We start from the raw sequence: 18950 nt of genomic DNA on the forward strand, positions 1-18950 counted from the left end.
TTGCAGGGAACCGCGCGCCCGGCGGGCTGTACTTTGAGCATCCCCGAAAAGAAAGCGGGTGGCGGGACCCTTGCCGTCGGCTATGTATTCTCCTCGGGGACCCTTTCGGAGCTGTGCGCACGAAGGAGGCCCCGGGCTCCCGGTCCCGGCTACGTGCTCCGGGTGGGTGGCCGTCGCGCGGCGCCTTCCCGCGCGGGCCCCGGGCTCCGCAGGCAGTGGGAGCCGCTCAGCTCCCTGCCAGCCATGCTCCTCCTCTACCCGCCCCCTCCCAGCCACTCTTCCCCTCCCAGCTGCCTTTGGGTCCTTCCTTTCCTGTTGGGGCCGGGTGGGGTGCTTTCAAAATCAGAACTGTTGGCATTTCTGGTCCCCAGGTCCCTGAGCGCGGAGGAGACGTAGCGCCGAGGGGGCCCCTCCTGGCGAGCGTCCCTCCCCCTGCCCGCGCCAGGGCAGCTCGGTGACACCGAAATTCAGGGCCTCCCGCCCCTCGGGGTTCCTCCTCCCGCTTCCCGAGGTGACTGGTTGGCGCGAAGCGATTGGCGACCTGGGGCGCGATCCCGGCCGCGGCTCCCCGCGCCGCGCCGGGTGAATGGCCGCGGGCGGAGGATCGGGAGGCGCCGGGCGCAGACCAATCGCGGCCGCCGGTGGGAGTATTTGTTATTCACATGGAAGAGACTTGGCGCCGGCAGGGCCAGCTCAGCCCCCTCAGCCGCGAGACCAGCCACAAGTGCGGCCGCGGAGCTCGCCTCGCGCGCCGCGGCGCTGACATGGAGCTGCGGCCCCCCCGCCGGCTTCCTCGCCGCGCCCTCCGCGGGGAGCAGGGTAAGACTCGCCGAGCGGCGGCAGGAAAAGAGGGAAGCAAGTGCCAAACCACAGGGAAAAAGCCCCCCAGCTCCCCCAAAACGCCGTGCTGGAGGAAAAAGGAGACCCCCCCCCCCCCAAATGGTCCCTCTTTCCGCTTTCTTCTCCAAAACCCTTCAGGGGACGCCCAGCCAGGTGCACGGTTCCCTCTCAGACCACTTTAGGACGGGCTTTTCCTGGGCACGGTCCAATGGCCTTGCGCACCCGGGGTGCGGGAGAGGTGATGGAACGGGGGGCGAGGGAGAGGGGGCACCCGGGGGCGAGGGGCTGGCCGGGCATTGGCGCTTGATTGGGTGTCTGTTGATTTTACGTTGCAAAGAACAAGGCAGCCGCCCCTCTTATCTTCCCATGATTGCATTCCAGTGAAGAGGTTCAGAAAAGAGGGAGGCTTAGCTCGGGACTCCCAAGGCTTGGAGATGCGATCCCAAAAGTTTCGCCGGCGAATGGGAGACTGAAGGGCGAGGGGCGGGGGCCGGCGCCCAGGCTGCTCGGCCGGAGCGCGCGGCGCGCGGTTCCAGGCGCCCTCCCGGCTCGCTGCCCGGGGCGCCCTCCGGCACCGGCCCTGGCGGAATCCGGACTTGCCCGCCGGGATGCTGAGGTACCTCCGTTCTGCGAATCTAACGGGTGGTATTTCCAAAGTCGGAGGCTCCGGGATGCGCCGGGGTAACCCGGGTCTTCCTGAGCGCGGGGCCGAGCGATGGATGCCTCCCCGGGAGCTAGCGGAGGTGGGGGTCGCGGGCGGAGCTCGGCGGCTTGGGGGCTATGGAGACCCCGCACCCCGCTCCGCGTGTGCCTGCCTCGAGTTTGTGTTCTCCGAGCGAGCGCGGCTGGGATTTCCGCGCCCCCCTTTCGTGGTTTTCGGGAAAACACTGGAGTTCCCCGTCCTGCTGGGGGAGGGGAGGGGAGGCATGGGTTTGGAGATCTTGAGTTTAAGGAGCGAAGGCTGGTGCTCCGACCGCCGCCCCAAGCACCTGCGGCAGCGGGGCCCCGGTTTCGCGCGGATGCGCTCGCTCGGGGCGTGGGCGCTCGCGGCCGCCAGGTGCGGCGGGCGGCGGCGGACCCGGGCGCGCGGGAGGCTGGGCGGCGCGGGAGCGGCCGGACCGCCAGGTACTTCTCCCGAGGCCTGGGCTCTGCCGGGGGCTGGGGTTCAACGCCCCGAGGAGCTGGGGAGAAAAGCGGAGATGCCGCGGGAGGAGGGGCGCGGGGCGGGGTGAGGGGCTGCGGGCCGAGAGCGAGGCAGAGGGAAGCGCCCGCCGAGCCCGCGGGGAGCCCGCCCGCCCGCTCCGCCCGGCGGCTCCGAGGTCCCTGGAGGTTCGTGCAGTTGTCGAAGATGTAACAGAATCTCTCCCTCTCCCCTCCCCCCCAACTGTCTATCTGACGGGCCCCCTTAGTCCAAATGAAATGCAGGGGGACGCGCAAGTCACCCAGCTGCGCAAGGCGGCACCCCCACTCTCCCTCGAAGAATTGTTTTACCCGGGGCCCCAACTGCAGAGCCCGGGTCAGAGGGTGTCCGCGCGCCCGGGATGCGCCGGGGGTAACAGACCTGCCCCCGGCTGCGGAAGCGCAGCCTGGTCCCCGGCGCGTCCCTTCCCGCGGGGTGGGGGGTGGGGGTGCCCTGCTCGCTCCCGGGGGACCGTCCTTTCCCACGGACCTGACGGCGCGGGAGCCGCGCGATGCCCAGACTATGCTCCGGTCTCCACCACTTACCCGGATCCAATACAAACCCTGCCAGCGGACGGAACGGGAAACGGGGTTGGTGGTGGACACGGTGACAGGAAAAATCACAAACCGGAGAAATGCATTCCGATGGTAGCTTGTATTTTGCGTGAGAGAAAAAATAAAAAGAGAAAAAGAGCCACCAGCAGGTAGATCTTGAATAAACAGCTTATTGCACTTGACGGTAATTTCCATTTTCCGTTATGAAATTGTTTGTCAATAATTGCAAATGGCTACAGAAACCACTTTAGTTTACCTTGGTCACTTGCTTTTGAGTAATGTCTTGGAAGATCTCCTCAGGAGACGGAATCACGGTGTGAAACTCGTTGCCTGCGTGTGTAAAATATGTGGTTTGATAATTTCGAAGAGAAAAGCCATAGTCATCAGGGAAAATGAAGTAAGATTTTTAAATGTAATTTTCCCACTTCGGATTCAACTACCTGAGATAAAAACAGAGAATTCTTTGCCTTTAAGTCAGGGATTCGGGGAGAAACAGCTGAGGGGAGGCTTTCTAGGAGAGAATTTACCCAGAATAAAGAAAAAGATGCTGAGAATACAGCTCTATTGTTTTGTGTAGGCTTGACTTGTCCTATTTGGTTTGTTAGCTAGTTCTGCCCTACCCCGCTCCCCTTGTACATTACGACTACTTGAATAATTCTAAAAACATCTAAATCCACAAGGAACAGATAAAAGCATCAAAGAGTGCAGGAGAGAGAGGTCTGGAGAGATGTTCTTTTTTCAAAGTTGGCTGGGCAGGCTGGAGCTGCTACAGGGCTTGGGTAATTGGTATTTATGCAGCAGACAACCAGCTGACATTCATGTTGGCAATATCTCATGCCAATCTTTGTGTAAAAATGTTCCATTGTCTTCAGGGCATGAGGCGCAGAACACTGTACACACACGCTCTTGGTAGCAGTGGCGTTTTCCCTCCAGGTTTCCTTCCCACTTCTTCCTCCTGTAGTTAGAATGCCCGACGTGAAGAGGACCTTGCTTTAGGCTGGGCAGTGGAGTTCCTCTGCACCAGTGTCTTAAAAAGAAGATGCTGCCTGGATTTATCTCTTAACTGGACTCACAGCAACGACCTGGCTATGTCTCCATACCTGTCAAATAGGCTTCTTTGCAAGGTTCGGGAAACTTGCTATTTTCTTGAAAGAACTTGCGTGGGCATCACCAGGTACACACGTGTAGTTTGCTCAGGAGGGACGGTCACTCCATATTGTTCCAGGAGAGGATGTGCACAGAGAGCCAGTTGGGTCCTATTGTTTCCATCCTAAGAGTGGGTTTTCTGTCTGCTAGGAATTTGGATTCCTTCCTTCCTTCCTTCCTTCCTTCCTTCCTTCCTTCCTTCCTTCCTTCCTTCCTTCCTTCCTTCCTTCCTGCCTTCCTGCCTTCCTGCCTTCCTGCCTTCCTGCCTTCCTGCCTTCTTGCCTTCCTGCCTTCCTGCCTTCCTGCCTTCTTGCCTTCCTCTCTCCCTCCCTCTCCCTCTCTCCTTTGGGCTTTCCTTTTTTCTTGGCTCTATGAGGCATTTTCTTTGATTTTCATTTATACTTGCTGGTTTGATAAGTTGTGATGAACTCACTCACTGACTAAGGACCTTGAGCAAGATGCATTCTTAACCCAGGACCTGCCTTCTGAGTGGCGGGCACTATCGGGATGATTTCAGGGCCACTGCTGAGAGACTCCTGATTCATGATGATTCCCAGCTTTGGCTTGTTCCATTGCAAGTCTCTACCATTATTAGAGACATTTCTTTCGTAAAGAAATTATGGATCTTCTGGAAATTATCTTACAATTGCAGATATCCCAGGTGGGGATGACATTAATGCCTCTTCAGGTTTTGAAACCTGTTAGTGAATCTACTCACTCCCTGGGGAGGGCCAAGGTACTGAGAAAACCAGGTCTTAAGGTCTTGATTTGTACGACACATTAGCACTGAAGGAGGGAGGAGATCCAGGTCTGGGGGAGGAGGGAGCAGGTGAGCAGAAGCGGGAAGATGTACGACAGGCCCCCAAAAAGTATGTGGAGATTATCGAGCACCTGTGTTGCCAGTTTCATACTTTCTCAGGCAAAGTTATGCCTAAAGATAGAAATTTGCTGGCAGTTTATTGACTAACTTTTCCAGTGGTAATGAGCCTTAGTGGTAGATGTGCTGTATTATATTCTGCATACAACTTAGGAAGGTTTCCTACTGTCCTTTTTTCACTGAGGAGGAATATATGTCACCACGTCTTTCAAGAATAGCCAGTTGGGTGCTACAAGTGTCCATGACCTCAGCTGTCCAGGTCAGATATGACACTTCCATTGACTTTTCTTCTTGTGTCCTTTCCAGTTTTTCTTCGATTTCCTTTGATATCTTGGACACATGACTTGTCAAGACCTCACTTCCTTGAGTGTGATGGGAAGTGGCTTTTAAAAGATATTCTAAACACAATATACCAGCAAAAGATTTGAGTTCTAGGACCAATTGTTAAAAAAAAAAAAAGTACTTTACATACATTTAATCATTTTATTTCACAACCTTGGGAGGTGGCCAAAAATCATTCCTCAGTTCAGGGGAAAAGAAATTGACCCCAGGTTAAGTGACTTGCCTAGTGCCATATAGTGAGTACTGGTGGGAGTGAGTTTAGAACCAGGGACTTCTCAGACCTCAAGATGCCACACTCACAGTCCACATATCAAATCAGGTGTCTTGCACCCAAGGGACATGGAGGAAGGGAAAGAACAAAGCAGAACTTCTGCATTTGAATTCTGGCTTAAGATTTTAGACACATTCATATAATTTTCCGGTTTTAGGTTCCTTGTATCCCAAATGGAGGCTGTGATACCAACCTCATAGGTGTATTTTGTGAAGGAAATGAGGTAATGTGTGTGAGGCTCTAGGCACACTGTAGGCATTCAATATATGTTGGTTTTATGCCCTTTCCCTATATGATACATGTTATAAAAGTGGCTTTCATTACTTTAAATATGGTCTTTTTAGACAATAGCTATATTATTAAAAAACCCCTGAAAACTGAATTCTACTAAATCAGATGATTGTATTTTAAATGCACAGGGGGTTAGCCATTTAAAGGAAATCTGTGGTGAATTCTGTTGTAATGCACATAAATCACTTTCTCTTTTATCTTTTTAGTAAGTTGAGCTTCTCATGTATCAGATTTTCTTAATATGGGGCTTGCTTGTACAGAAGAGCTTTCCTAACCCTCTCTCACTGATGGAAAAAAAGTCACTCAGGCTGCAAACAAAATCAGTTATCGTGTTCATTTGGCAAAGCCTTGCTCTAGTGTTTGAGCATAATCTCATGTTCCTTTATTATTAAATAATAGAATCTCAGAATGGGGAGCTGGAAGACACCTTAGAGATCACATCACATGGTCCATCTCTCTCATTACTCAGATGAGAAAATAGAAGCATACAGAACTAAAGTGTCATGTTCAGTGCCGCCAGCCAGTGAGTGTCAGACGAGGATCTGATTCCAGGCCTCTGTTGCCAGGGGAGGGCTCTGTCTGACCTGTCCTCACCCTGCCCCCTCTAAGATCCCAGGGCCATGCACACACGTTTTGGTGAAGGAGATGATCGATGACTATGGTGCATTTTCTAAAACAACTAAAGGAGCTGCAAGTGTGAGCAGTTTCAAGCGAAACGGCTGGATTTGCAGTTTTGTGAGTTGATGACAATATTCGGCTTAACCTTTTCGTTAAAGAGCTGAATGGAATCCAGCAGAGGGCTGCTGTTTGGCCTTTTATGAGAAAATAAATTACAATTCTTGTCTAATGGTATTCCTCAGTGAGGATTTTACCATATGATGTCTTAAAAGCACGTGCCAAGTGCAGTGATAGACCCTGAGAGATCCTACATGGTCTGGTTCGGTGGCTTTGTTCTCACTGGCATTAGGTTGGCCAGGAAACTCGATTTGAAACAGAGGTGTTTGGAAAAACTGTATTTGATATTCTCAACCTCTTGAGAGATTCCTGCCCTGGAAATGCCCTTTAGATTGTCTAGTGTACTCTTAATTAGTACATTATTTTTCTTAAAGAGCTAACCATTGAAGATATACATATTTCTGAAAGATTTCAGTGGTTGGTGGGGCCTTTAATCTCATGTGTGCTGTCATAACCAGTCTCTGCAGCACTGGGGGCTTTCTCAGTCCTTGGGGCCACTTACTAGCTCAGGGCCTTGGGCTATACTCAACCTTTCTGAGTCTTCTTATTTATTTAAAAGCTAATAATCTGTGAATGAAAATTCAATAAGATACTCTGTCAGGCACTTGAGAGTTTGGAATGGAGAAGGTATGTAGAAAATAAAAAGCAGAATTCAGGGCCCTTGCCCTTGAGGAGCTGTTCTTACTACTGGCCTTTCAGGAAACAGTTGTTAGGGTGCCACAGAACCAAGTTCCTATGTGGGGTGGTGGTGAGGGGGAGCTGCTCCCCAGAAGACCCAGGCCAGCAAGACTGTTGATGGAAGTGCTAATGATATATGATGTACCTGTACTTAGGATGGGCTGGGACGGAGTGACCAAGAGAGGCTCCAGGGCTAATAGTAAAGCCTCCTCCAAGGTTGCCAAGCCCCCCCTGTGGGCTCAAAAATAGTGCAAGGCATCTGCTTCCCTCACAGGTCGATTTCTGGAGTGCAGACCTCACATCTCCTTGAACAAGTCCATCAGCAAAGGTGAGGTTCATACCAAACCCTAGAGGAAGGTCAGCTTGAGAGAAAAACGGTTTTATTTTAAATCAATCACAGGACACGAAGTAGAGCTATTTGGCTCTGTAGCACAAAGGGGTCATTATTTCTTTAAAACTCACCAACTCCAACTAGGATGAGTGCAGATTAAAGCTCATAAGAATTGCCTAAGAGCAAGATTAGGCAGCATGAGATTATACAATGAAGCTGAATTTATGTAGTTTTTCTTTCCTTTTTACAAACTTTCAAATATATTTTTTCCTTAGAATTTAAAAGGGAAACTAAACGTTCCAACTTTCAAGAGTCTGATTTTTATGACAGTGTATCAGATTTTGAAATAAGCTCAATATTTCAATATTTTATACATAGCTCTGATTTTAATTTTAAAGTGGCAGAATTCATTGAACAGCTCACCAACTGGGCAAATATGGAAAAAGCTTCTCTCCTTTAGTGGAAAATGAGTTGCAGGCTAGATTAGCAATAGTAGCTCCACTCACCCTGTGCCGGGTACTGTGCTTTCTGGCAGGCAAAGTCACCCCTTTACAGATAAGAAAACCAAGCTTTATTTAGAGAGGTTGTGTGCCACTAGTTCTATGCTGCAGAGGAGGGAGCTTAAGCAAAAATTCAAGTGAGCTGTCCAATAAATAATAAGCGAAATGAACCTCTTGTTTTCCATTTAAGGGCATTCATCTACTAAACATAATTAATTCCCATCTCACTCTATTTATCTCCCAACCTTTCCTTAACTTAAAGCTCCAAACAGACCTATGCGATGCCAGAGAGACTAAAACTTATTGCAAACATGAATACTATGAAAAGAAACTCAATTTTATTTCTTCCAGGACTAGGTTAATGGAACTAGGTTAATGCCACGTGAGTACGTAAGGATGATTTGTAATTAACAGATGGACCGTTTTTATGTTCATCTATAATTGAAAACCGTTTATTCTCTGAAGTATTTTAAGTACTTGGGAGGCGGCTTCTGAAATGAAGAAAGACTGGTCTTTGGGGAACAACAGGTCCCTTTTCTTTTCCCCACAAAAATTCTTTCAGGTATTCTTTTATTCTGTGCTGTCAGAAAGGGTATGCAAAGGGTCAGCCCAGCCACGTGGGCTGGGTCTCAAATTCTGAATTAGTGATCAGAGTTAATGAGGTTTTACTGCTTTATAACTGGCCTTCCTTGTGAAACTGTAAAACACAGTTCTGCTTCCCTTAATGGGTGGTCGGTGCAATTTACTGTCCATCACTTAAATGGTTTCAGCCAGAAAGTCAAGTTGACTTTCTGAGTGTTTCCTTTTGTGGAATGCCTGAGGTCAGGCTGTTGTTGAATCACAGATTTTCTGAAGGAGAAGCAGCTGCCAGGAGAATTGAGTGTGAGCAAAATCAGAGAAGGCCTAAGTATATTGGGGTGGAATAAAGGAAATCTAGGGCTTAGCATTGCCAGGAGGCAGGGAATGCCTGTCACGGGCAGAGTAAAACTATCTGGTCAGTGTGGGCTACTGGCTGTATTTCTGAGTATCTGTCAGGTGTCCACTCAGAAATCCAGGGCAGTGGGCTATGATGAGCCCTCTGTTCTAATCTGAAAGTGGGAAACGTGCAGATTTCTCTGAAGGCTCTTGGACATATGTTCAGCTGTCCTCTAGGGAAGCACCATCCTTTCCTTTGGGACAGGGAAGATGGAATGAAAGTTTTATGAACTGGAAATTGAACAAATGAATGGAACATACAAGCAGATGTTGGTTGTCTAGGGTAGAGAAAACTTGTCAAAATTTCAGGTTTCAAATCTCTCTATATAAGTAGGTTAGAAATGAACATTAGATTAACCATCCTGTCAAAATAAGTTGGTGCTGTTTACTCTCAACTATATTAGTTTCAAGTATTCAGATTCCCTTATGTTAAGTCAGTTCTTGCTTTCAGTTAAACCTCCTCAAAAGTCCTTTGAAAGAATTTCATGGAATTCTTTAAGAGTGAAGGTCCTGGAACAAACTTTTTATTTTATTTTATATATTTGATTGTAGACATTTTCACTCTAGCTTGTTTCTAGTCTTGGTGAAACAACTGTTTTCCCCACTGAGTCAGATAAAGTTAAGAAGCACTTCAGTTGATCTCTAGCTCTGATTTGCTCCTACTGATTCTAGGATCAGGGGATGTTTACTTCAGAACTGTAAACATGCCCATGGCTTCCACCCTGACACATTTTATAGGAAGCTCTGACAATGGTAATAGGAGTATCTTCACACATAACCCTCCCTATGTGTTTAATTTTCAAATCTTTGTTTTGTTATCACAGAACAATAGGTAATTTATATGAAATAGCTGACATTCTATGTAAAATCTTTTCACAAGCTATGAAACTTGTACATTTTGGGCTCCTTGGGTGGATTTCTTGCTTTTTTGTGTGTGATTGAATAATCACTTTTTCCCACTGGGAAATCTGAGGCACCAAAAAATGGCATTATCGGATGACTGGCTTGTTGAATATATCACAGAAAATAACCTTTCATTATGATTTTTGTGGACAAAATTTAAATGCTAAATTCAGACAGCTGTAAAAAGTAAAAACAGATTTGAAAAGGAATAATGCCATGAATCACAGGATTTTTACCTTCACAGAAATTAGATTTATTGACATAAACTGGTAAATAAAAATACTTTCTGGCTTGGGAGAATCAACCTAGTTTCTGATATTTTTTTCTTTCCCTTGCTCCAAAAGTGTCATCAATCTCTCTGTTTAGATGCAGTGCAGCCAGGTGTTCAGAATCATAGGGGGACAAAAAGAATTATCTTCTTGCTGAATAGGGGAAATTAAGCAAAAAGAAAAAAAAAGAGGTTGGTGTAAACAGGTCTTTAAAATATGAAAAATGTAGACCCATTGAACTGAACCCTTTTTCCTCTCCTGCCCCCCCCAGGAATAATTCTGCTGCAGGGCTGACTTCAAGGACATGGATTGTTGACCTCATCTCAACATCAGAACCTCAGCTGTTATTCTAATTTTTGCACCATTCCAGGCAAGTTGACTTTCTATGGAAATAAAATCGAACCTTAGGGGTCTGATGGAAATTCACTGTGACATTCAAATCAAGAAAACTTGCTGAAGCCCACAGAGCCTTTTCCCGATGGGCCCTGATGGTCGCCTCCAGAAGGTGCAGCCTCAGGTGGTCTGCCTTCTTCTGTGGCAAGAATAAACTTTGGGCCTTGGGTTGCGACACCACCTGTGGAGAAAATGGTATGTGAGGGAAAGCGATCAGCCTCTTGCCCTTGTTTCTTCCTCCTGACAGCCAAGTTCTACTGGATCCTCACAATGATGCAAAGAACTCACAGCCAGGAGTACGCCCATTCCATCCGGGTGGATGGGGACATCATTTTGGGGGGTCTCTTCCCTGTCCATGCAAAGGGAGAGAGAGGGGTGCCTTGTGGGGAGCTGAAGAAGGAAAAGGGGATCCACAGACTGGAGGCCATGCTTTACGCAATCGACCAGATTAATAAGGACCCTGATCTCCTCTCGAATATCACTCTGGGAGTCCGGATCCTTGACACGTGCTCCAGGGACACCTATGCTCTGGAGCAGTCGCTGACGTTTGTGCAGGCGCTGATCGAGAAAGATGCTTCCGATGTGAAGTGTGCCAATGGAGATCCACCCATTTTCACCAAGCCTGACAAGATTTCGGGAGTCATAGGTGCTGCAGCCAGCTCCGTGTCCATCATGGTTGCTAACATTTTAAGACTTTTTAAGGTAGGTAAAGGCATTGTCTTTCTGACCGTTGTGAAAGAATAAGAAATTGTTCTGAAACCAACTGCAGGTTTCAGAAGAAAGTGAAGAAGGTAAAGATGCTCACAGACCCTCTCAGGGTCACCAGGTCTCTCAAACAGAGGATTCTGTGTCCGGGTTGCTACATGTGTTATTTTAGTTCCATTATTTACGGTTAATTGGATTAATTGCGACTGTATTTTTTCTGGGCAAACAGAATGATGGTAACTTCTGTGACATGTTGAGTCCTCAACATCTTGGAATATCTTCTTTACTGAGGCTCATTTTAAATCAAAGCAAGTATTTTTAGAGAGTATAATGAACTCTTCAAACATTTTTATGGTATTTGAGGTATAAGATAATTTATTTGGTGAAACTTCTTTAAAGTGGGATGCTCTGTTATGACAAAAGTTTCTGTGTGAATAAACAGTATTTATTACTAACGTGTAGGTGGGAGTGACACTCTGGGCTATAAGATGGCCATGAAATTGTCAGGTTTATTATAGCTAGAGTAGAGCAGAGCTCATTAATTCAGACTGCTCCGGCGCAGGCTTGGAATAATTATATATAATTCTTATTGAGTTAAAAGTTCAAATTTAGCAGGATAATTCAAAACTTTTTGACTTAGATTTCTATTCAGGTGTTCTATTGCCTATAAATTACATTTACATATTGAATAAAATTGGCAAAACAAAATGATGTATGTAACAACACTTTGAGAGCATAAAGTGCCATAAAAATAGTTATTGTAACTCGTCCTCTTTCATTAACTTTCTCGTTTTATTTGTTAATGTTCATTACGTAGTCTTTTGTAATGACACTTAAAAAAAGTGTCTTTATTGACTTCAGAGTGAGGAAGGGAGAGGGAGGGAGATAGAAACATCAATGATGAGAGTCACTGATCGGCTGCAGCCCGCAACCCGGGCATGTGCCCTGACCGGGAATCGAACCTCGATCGCCTGGATCCTAGGTCCACGCTCAGCCGCTGAGCCACACTGGCTGGGCTGTAATGACAATTTTTTAAATTGAAAATACTTTTCTCTCTGATTTCTTACTCTGGGACATGCCTTTTTCAACTTATTCTGAACTAATGAGGCTCTGCTTGGTATTGAGAAACTGTTCCTCTGCATATTAGATTTAAACATATTAAGAGAATGTGGAGAATTAGACAGGTGACAGATCTAGTGACAAAAGTGAACAAAGTGATGGAAAACTTACTTCACGATAAAGATAAAAGGAATCAAATTAAAAGCTTTCTGGTGTGGAAGCTATCTCGGAGGACATCTAGTCTGGTTCACTTCATGTTCTGGAATCCTGTCTGTAACTGTCCCCTCCCCCAATGGCTGTCCAGCTTCTGTATGAATTCCCTTGGTTTGAAGAAGAGAATGCTAAGGAGGCAGCTTAATCACTATTTTCAGATTGATGAAGTTTTCTCAAATGAGGATGCTGCTGAGCAGAAGATGCTCTCTGTGTCTAAGGAGTACTGAAAAGGCACAAACAGGCTTCAGGGAATTCCAGAGACATTTGAGCAGGACATTAGGAAGAGCCCCATGCAGTGAGAAGGGCACAGATTAAAATAGGCAGCCAAAGGCGCTCTAATTTTTCATCCCTGGAAACTTTCAAGGGAAACTAGCGAGTTGTGAATAGTTTGTCTTGGACTTAGCTGACCCCTTGTCTGGAGGCAAGATGCAGAACCAGGACTCTACAGATTTTCCCCACATCCTGGAATGTGGGACTTCTCCCAGCAGTACCAGTTCTGAGCCATGTGACATTTTCTGCTCAGGGTGATGTCCCGCTCTAGCCACCTTCCCTTGATCTCTTTCCCTGCTTTCTCCAAAGCATCTCTTTCTGTTCAGCAACTGTGGCCCAACAATACCCACTTTTAGAGAAGAGGAAACATGAAGGTCTTCCCCCTTCCTTCTGTCACCCTCCCCTTATGCACCAATTTTGGTTCCCATCTGTCCCACCATAATTACTCTGAATCCTGTCTCCTTCCTGTAGTCTAGTGCCACCTTAGTCAAGGATTTGAGCAGGAGGGTAGAAGTGGTAAGTGCTTATTTGAGATTCTCAAAGCTTTACATTAGTTATGCCACAGAATCATCCTATCTGTAAAATGGGGATATTAACATTGTGTTAGGTTGTTGGATGGATTTAATGAGAAAATGCAGGTGAAGGGTTCCATCAGGATCCGACCATGTCCTTTGCCTCCTTGGAATGCCAAAGGCAACCTGGGGACTTCCTAGGGCCACCTGAAGGGTGGATTTTGTTTTTATGCAGTCTGGACCTGGCTTCTTTCTGCTCTGTTTTCCCTCATTGACTGGCCGATTCATTCCTTACTCTTTTGGGTAATTCTGGATGGACCTCATCTAACCAGGTGGGAGAATGCCATTGACTCTTTGGACACAGTAGAAAGCTCCAGGCCAATTCCTGAGACACTGGTCAGCACAAAAAGGGGCTGCTCTTGTGGTGGCAAGAGCACAGAGGAGCGAATGACTTTTAGCCCGGATGGGACTTTGTTTATGGTAAATGTCATAGCTAAGGTCAGTGCCCTGGTACGGAGTGAGCATTTAATTTACAGAAGTGAATGTCTTTATTAATCAAATTACTGGGCTTGAAAAATTTGTGTCTTTCAAAAGTAAGGGAGAGGATAGAGGTGCTCAGCCCAGTTCAGCCTGGAACCACATGAATGTGAATTTGATAATTACAACTTGTTGTGCTACTTGAATTTACATTGATGATTTATATGAGACCTCAAGGCAGTGCTTCACACTAATATTGTGAAATGATGGTCACTGTTAGAATTAGAACATGTTTCCATTAATGTATGAATATATCCTGTTTAAACACATATATGCTGGGACTGACATGAAAAATTAGAATAGTTATTAAAGTTATAATTAGCAAATTAACACATTGGAATTGGCCTTTAGTTCCATTTTTAAAAAATAATAATTTGATCAAGTCAAATGCTATGACTTGAATACAGGTCAACATTTAGGACAGTTTTATGGAGCTTGGGCTCGTCCAGGACAGCATAAGCCCCGCAGAATCTACGAAGATGCATGGCTATCAGTATATTGCCCCTTATTCCTGGACTAGTGCAGTTAAAGAAGGTAGAGCATCTTGGTTTGAAAACACACAAATATTAGACTTGACTATCAGGGATGTAATCAAGGTCTTGATTAATAATTTTACTCACTGTCTTGCTCAACAATAAATATTACTTGGGGTTTTTTAGAATGTAGCTGGGACCTGTTTAAAACTGTAAAGAAAATATTTGGGCTAAAATGGTAAGTAATCTCTAAATTTCTCAGTTCCCCTATTTAGACAATCCTGGTAAAGGTGTGTAGTAATTTAGTGTGGGCTAAATTGTGAAGGAGACAGTCTTCCAGGTCTCTTTATCTTCCTTGTCTGTCAGTCCTTCAGTCTTGCAGCTTGTGTGGCAGCCTGTCCTTGCATTCCTCTTTGTTCTCTTAATTGAAGTCTGGTTTCAGAAAAGGAGCTATGTTATCAGTCATTTGCATGTAGTATGTCTGTGTTTAAGTCAGAGGAGGATTCTATTTCCCGAAGGATCACTAATTGTTGAATGAAATGATTTGTTTGTAAATTGGATTCAGGCATCAGTGGGGGAGGTTCATTTAGCCTCCAGAGACTGCATCTCCAGGCCAGGGATAGGGGCCTAGAGCCAGACACCACATGGGGGCAGAAGCTGCCCAGTGGTCTGGGCCCATAGGACAATGAATGCTCTCCTCATGCTCCAGGGGTGCTGTGTGTTGGCTTTTCAATGACAGGACCCACTGAGTGAGTGCATGCCTCCCAACCCCCTCCCCAGGAACCATTTTAATGATTGTGTTGTAGGCGGCCAGAAGGGCACAGGCACTGCGCACACCGGGTGTTGTTAGACGGGTGGGGTCAGACCGGCCTGGGTTCAGCAACTTTGGTACTTGAGTTCTGGCTAGGAAAGAATTCAGAGCCAAGACTCAAACTATAGGAGAACATTTATTTGCAAAGTCACAGAAATAGAATAAGTAATTTGTAGAAGAAATGGGCTTAGGAGGTCATAGAGGTAAAGGAAGGGCCCTTGGAGCTTGGGAGTGAGGAAGCTGAAGGTAAAGCCTGGGGGGAGGGGGTGGGGTGGGAGAAGGGGATGGGAAAGGTGAGGGCATGCTCCCGGGAAGGAGAGTGCTCTGGGTCTTTGTACTAAGGGGTTTGAGGGTGGAGATTTTAGGGGAGGTCCCAGAGGAAGATCTCAGAACATTCAACAGTTTTCCAGGTGTGCCTTTCAGGATCTAGGTCTCCACTGGTTGATTGGTCGGCACCAGGGCAAGGGGTCATTATCCTATGTGGCTGGTCCTGAGGTCAGCCGTGAGGTCACTTGTCTGGTTTTGCTGCTTTTCTGGGCCTGGAGCTGAAATACAACCGAGGTCTAGATGTTATCTCTAGGGAGGAAAGGTCAGGGGTCCAAACCTCATGACCAATGAATGATATGCTAGGGGAGGAAAAGGTCACCTTGGAAAAGATCCCACCCTACAATTGTCTTGTTAGGCACCCAGGGATTTCCTCCCTGGCGACCTTCTGTACGTGGGCCATTGTCCTTGCTCTTAAGTCTGTCTAACTGCCCAGCACAATTGAAGTGTCTCATATGTCTTAGGTGAATTGGGAGTGAAAACAAATTTGAGAGTTACTGAACAAGACTTTAAGTGAACTTTTTGGAAGCACTACTGTGTCTTAAAACACACACACACACACACACACACACCCACACACACACACACACACTCTTTATATGTGGGTTAACATGGAGGCAGAGTGGTCACCTAGGCAATTGTTCAATCCCTATAGCAAATTAATAGTTTTAGATAACAGTAGTATCAATTATAATAATGTGACATGTAACTACAGAACAGCAAAGCCAAAATTACTCCATCCTACATAGAGGTGAAAGTGCCCATGTGTTGGCTCCTGTATTGAAGAGACAATAAAGGAAAAAAGGGCCCAGCTCTCAGAGGTTGTGCAGTTTGAAAAGAATTAAAAAAGCGTGAGAGGGCCTTTTGAAAATGTTGACTGGGAAGCCCATAATTTAAATGTGTTTTATTAAGTCGTGTCGAGGAATTTTCGTACGTTTTCTAAGGAGCTCGGATATTTTCCCCTATTTTCTTGAACATCTCCACCCCTCTCCTTTAAATTAGAGCACATCTATTCATCAAAACACTAACCTTACTTTGAGCAAAGATTGAAAATTCCGCACTAAAAATAGCACATTGTTGCTTGGAGGTAATGCATGAAAGGTGAGCAGGCAGCTAAATAGCCATCTCAGTTGGTGAATAAAGAAAAATTAAATTTATTTAAGGAAAGGGGATGGGGATGGGATATCCAAAGGGAAGGGCTACACAGCACTGAGCCAAAGGATACTGGGTCCATGACGGCAGCAAAAATATACGTGGGACAGTGAAACAAGGAAGAACATATAAGATGCAACAGGAGAGCCTAGGCTGGGGCTTTGCTCACTGAGAAGTCAGAGAGAGAAGGGACCTTGGAGACAGGTTCAGGGGATAAGCCCAGGACAAGCTGTTGCTGCCCATTGCTCCCCTGTTTGCAAGTGTCCTGGGGTCCCCTCGGAGGGAAGAAGGGGGATGGAGATGCAGCTGGCCTGTTCCCTTGGTGGGGAGCACACACCAGGTCCTTTGTCCTGAGTGTATTTATCGCTCTCTAGTGAGTGGACATCTTAGGGGAGGTCCCAGGGGAGGGTCTCAATAGAATATTCATCAGCTTTCCAGGGGTGCTCTTTCGGGTTTGTGGTCTCCATTGATTGCTTGATCCCCGGTCATTAGTCCATGTAGCTGGTCCTGAGGCAGCCATCGCCCTGCTTGTCTGGTTTTGCTGCTTTTCTGGGCCTGGAGCTAAAATACAACTGAGGCCCAGATGTTATCTTTAGGGAGGAAATACTCAGGAGGCCTAAACCAGCGTTATGCTGGGGGAGGATAGGTTTCACTGGGGGTAAAGGGTTCTTATTTTTCCAATTTTGCCTTTAGCCAGGCATCCTGGGCTTCCTGCCCTGGTGAGCTTCTGTACCTGAGTTTCTGTACCTGGGTTTCTGTACCGGGCCCATCTAACAATGCACATTAGTGTCCACATAGATGCATTGGGGTTATAAAAGAACGTGTCAGGTATAATTTCTCTCTCTCATGTTTTTCTAGTTAACTTTACCCAGAGAGTTAATTTTCTAGCCTTGAAGGATAGGGGTTACATAGTCTGTAGTGTATACTTCCCAAAGCAATCAAATGAGACTTTTAAATAGAAATGCACCTGTGGGTGGGCTAGATAATTTCTTCCCTTGTGGAAGTGTCCTGGTTATAAATGGCTAAAATTGACCTTTGTGTAAGTAAATGAAGCACTGTGAGGCATCCCATTACCCTGGAAGCCTTTGCCTACCTGGCTATGTTTATGAAGATCTATTTTCTTCCAAGACACTGCTAACTGTGGCAACCACTTCTATAAAGCCAAACGTTTTGCGGGTTATTTATTGCATACAATGGGGGCTTTATTAACTGTAAACTCTGAAAAGGTAAATCTTCCACAGCCAGGCTCATCTAGTGAGATGGACAGATAAATGAGCCCAGTCAATAAACTCAGCAGGAGGTAACATTTGATGTTAAATCTTATTTGATGGCAAATAGATAAATGGAAAACTAAAAGATAGACTCCTTCAGTCAGTTCTTTGCTGCTGTAGCAAGCTCTAATTTAACTTTGTAAAGCAGACTTGGTAAAGTCACTCCCCTTCTTATAACTCTAATATTAGCTACTGTAACCTCCAGAATGAAGGTCCACCTCTACTTTGGGAAGTCTTTTCTCACTTCTCTTGACAGATTAAGTTTCTTTGTTAATTTAACAAAACTCCAGAGGGTAGGATGATGTCCATGATCTCCACGAGGGCACATATATTTTGTTTGTTGTTTTATTTCCAGCACTTAAAATGGACCTGTCTGGGTACCCCCTAAAAATGTTTTCTAAATGAATGAATGAATGAATGAATGAATGAATAAACCATATTTGCCCAATCCCAAATACTGGAAATAATAGGCATTGGGTAGGTAGGAAAAGAAGTGGAATTTTGTGTATTTTACTTTTATACCCTTTGAGAAAAAGGAACAAAAGGAGGGAGAAGGGGAAAAAGGAGACATAATATATTTTGGGAATTCCGATTTTCATGAATTTTCTCACTTTTTTAAAACCAATTCACATTTTCTCTAAACAGATTTTTAAAATTAAAAATTAAATAAGTAAAAGACATGAGCACATTTTCATTTTTAAAATGATAAGCCATGAATAAGTAATAATGTAAAATGGAAAGAAACTACATCTAAACACATATCTATTAATAAAAGCACACACACACACACATACACAAACAGAATTTTATTAATAGATATGTGTTTTAGGACTTTGTTTTTCATGTAACAATATATCTGGGAGAGATGTCCATGTTGGTTAATATAGCTCTACCTCAGTAATTCTCAGTCCTGGAGGCACTTTAGCGTCATATGGATAGTTTTTAAAAAAAAGTATGGATGCCCAAACCCTATCCAAGACCAACAAAATTTGAGTGGAGCCCTGGCATTGGTATATTTTAAATAATCACCAGGTGATTCTGATATTTGTCCGGATTGAGACTATAAAACTTAATTTTTAAACAGCTGCTTGGTTTTTAATTATGTGAATAGGCCTTAACTTATTTAATAAATCCCTTACTGATAGGTTACTTCCCTTTCATTTCTTAAGATCATTTATCATTTGGAAAAAAGTGGAAACAATGCTAGAGGCTCATTCAAGCACTGTTAGCTCTAGAGTGAATTTTGCTATCGTAGAGCCCCTTCTTGGGCCAGCAAAGGGGCTGATTTAATGAGTTGCCAAAAACACCTTGCTACAAGGCTGTCTCACAACACAGGCA

At 45.6% G+C, this 18950-nt stretch overlaps 1 protein-coding gene across 4 annotated transcripts in view; it reads left to right on the top strand.

The window, feature by feature from the left end:
* The first annotated feature begins 317 nt into the window (after positions 1 to 317).
* GRM8 (glutamate metabotropic receptor 8) overlaps positions 318 to 18950 on the top strand; it is a 688454-nt gene continuing 669821 nt past the window's right edge. For 2 of the 4 annotated variants that reach the window (XM_081148113.1, XM_081148116.1), the window contains exons 1-2: positions 1215 to 1456; positions 10164 to 10987. In XM_081148113.1, the coding sequence (XP_081004239.1) occupies positions 10478 to 10987 (510 nt within the window). In that variant the 5' untranslated portion in view covers positions 1215 to 1456; positions 10164 to 10477. Of the gene's footprint in view, positions 820 to 1214; positions 1457 to 10163; positions 10988 to 18950 lie in introns of those variants that run through there. The other 2 variants (XM_081148115.1, XM_081148114.1) reach the window with 2 other exon arrangements.

This window comes from Miniopterus schreibersii (genome assembly GCF_964146895.1).
Source record: "Miniopterus schreibersii genome assembly, chromosome: 9".
NCBI classification, from domain to species: domain Eukaryota; kingdom Metazoa; phylum Chordata; class Mammalia; order Chiroptera; family Miniopteridae; genus Miniopterus; species Miniopterus schreibersii.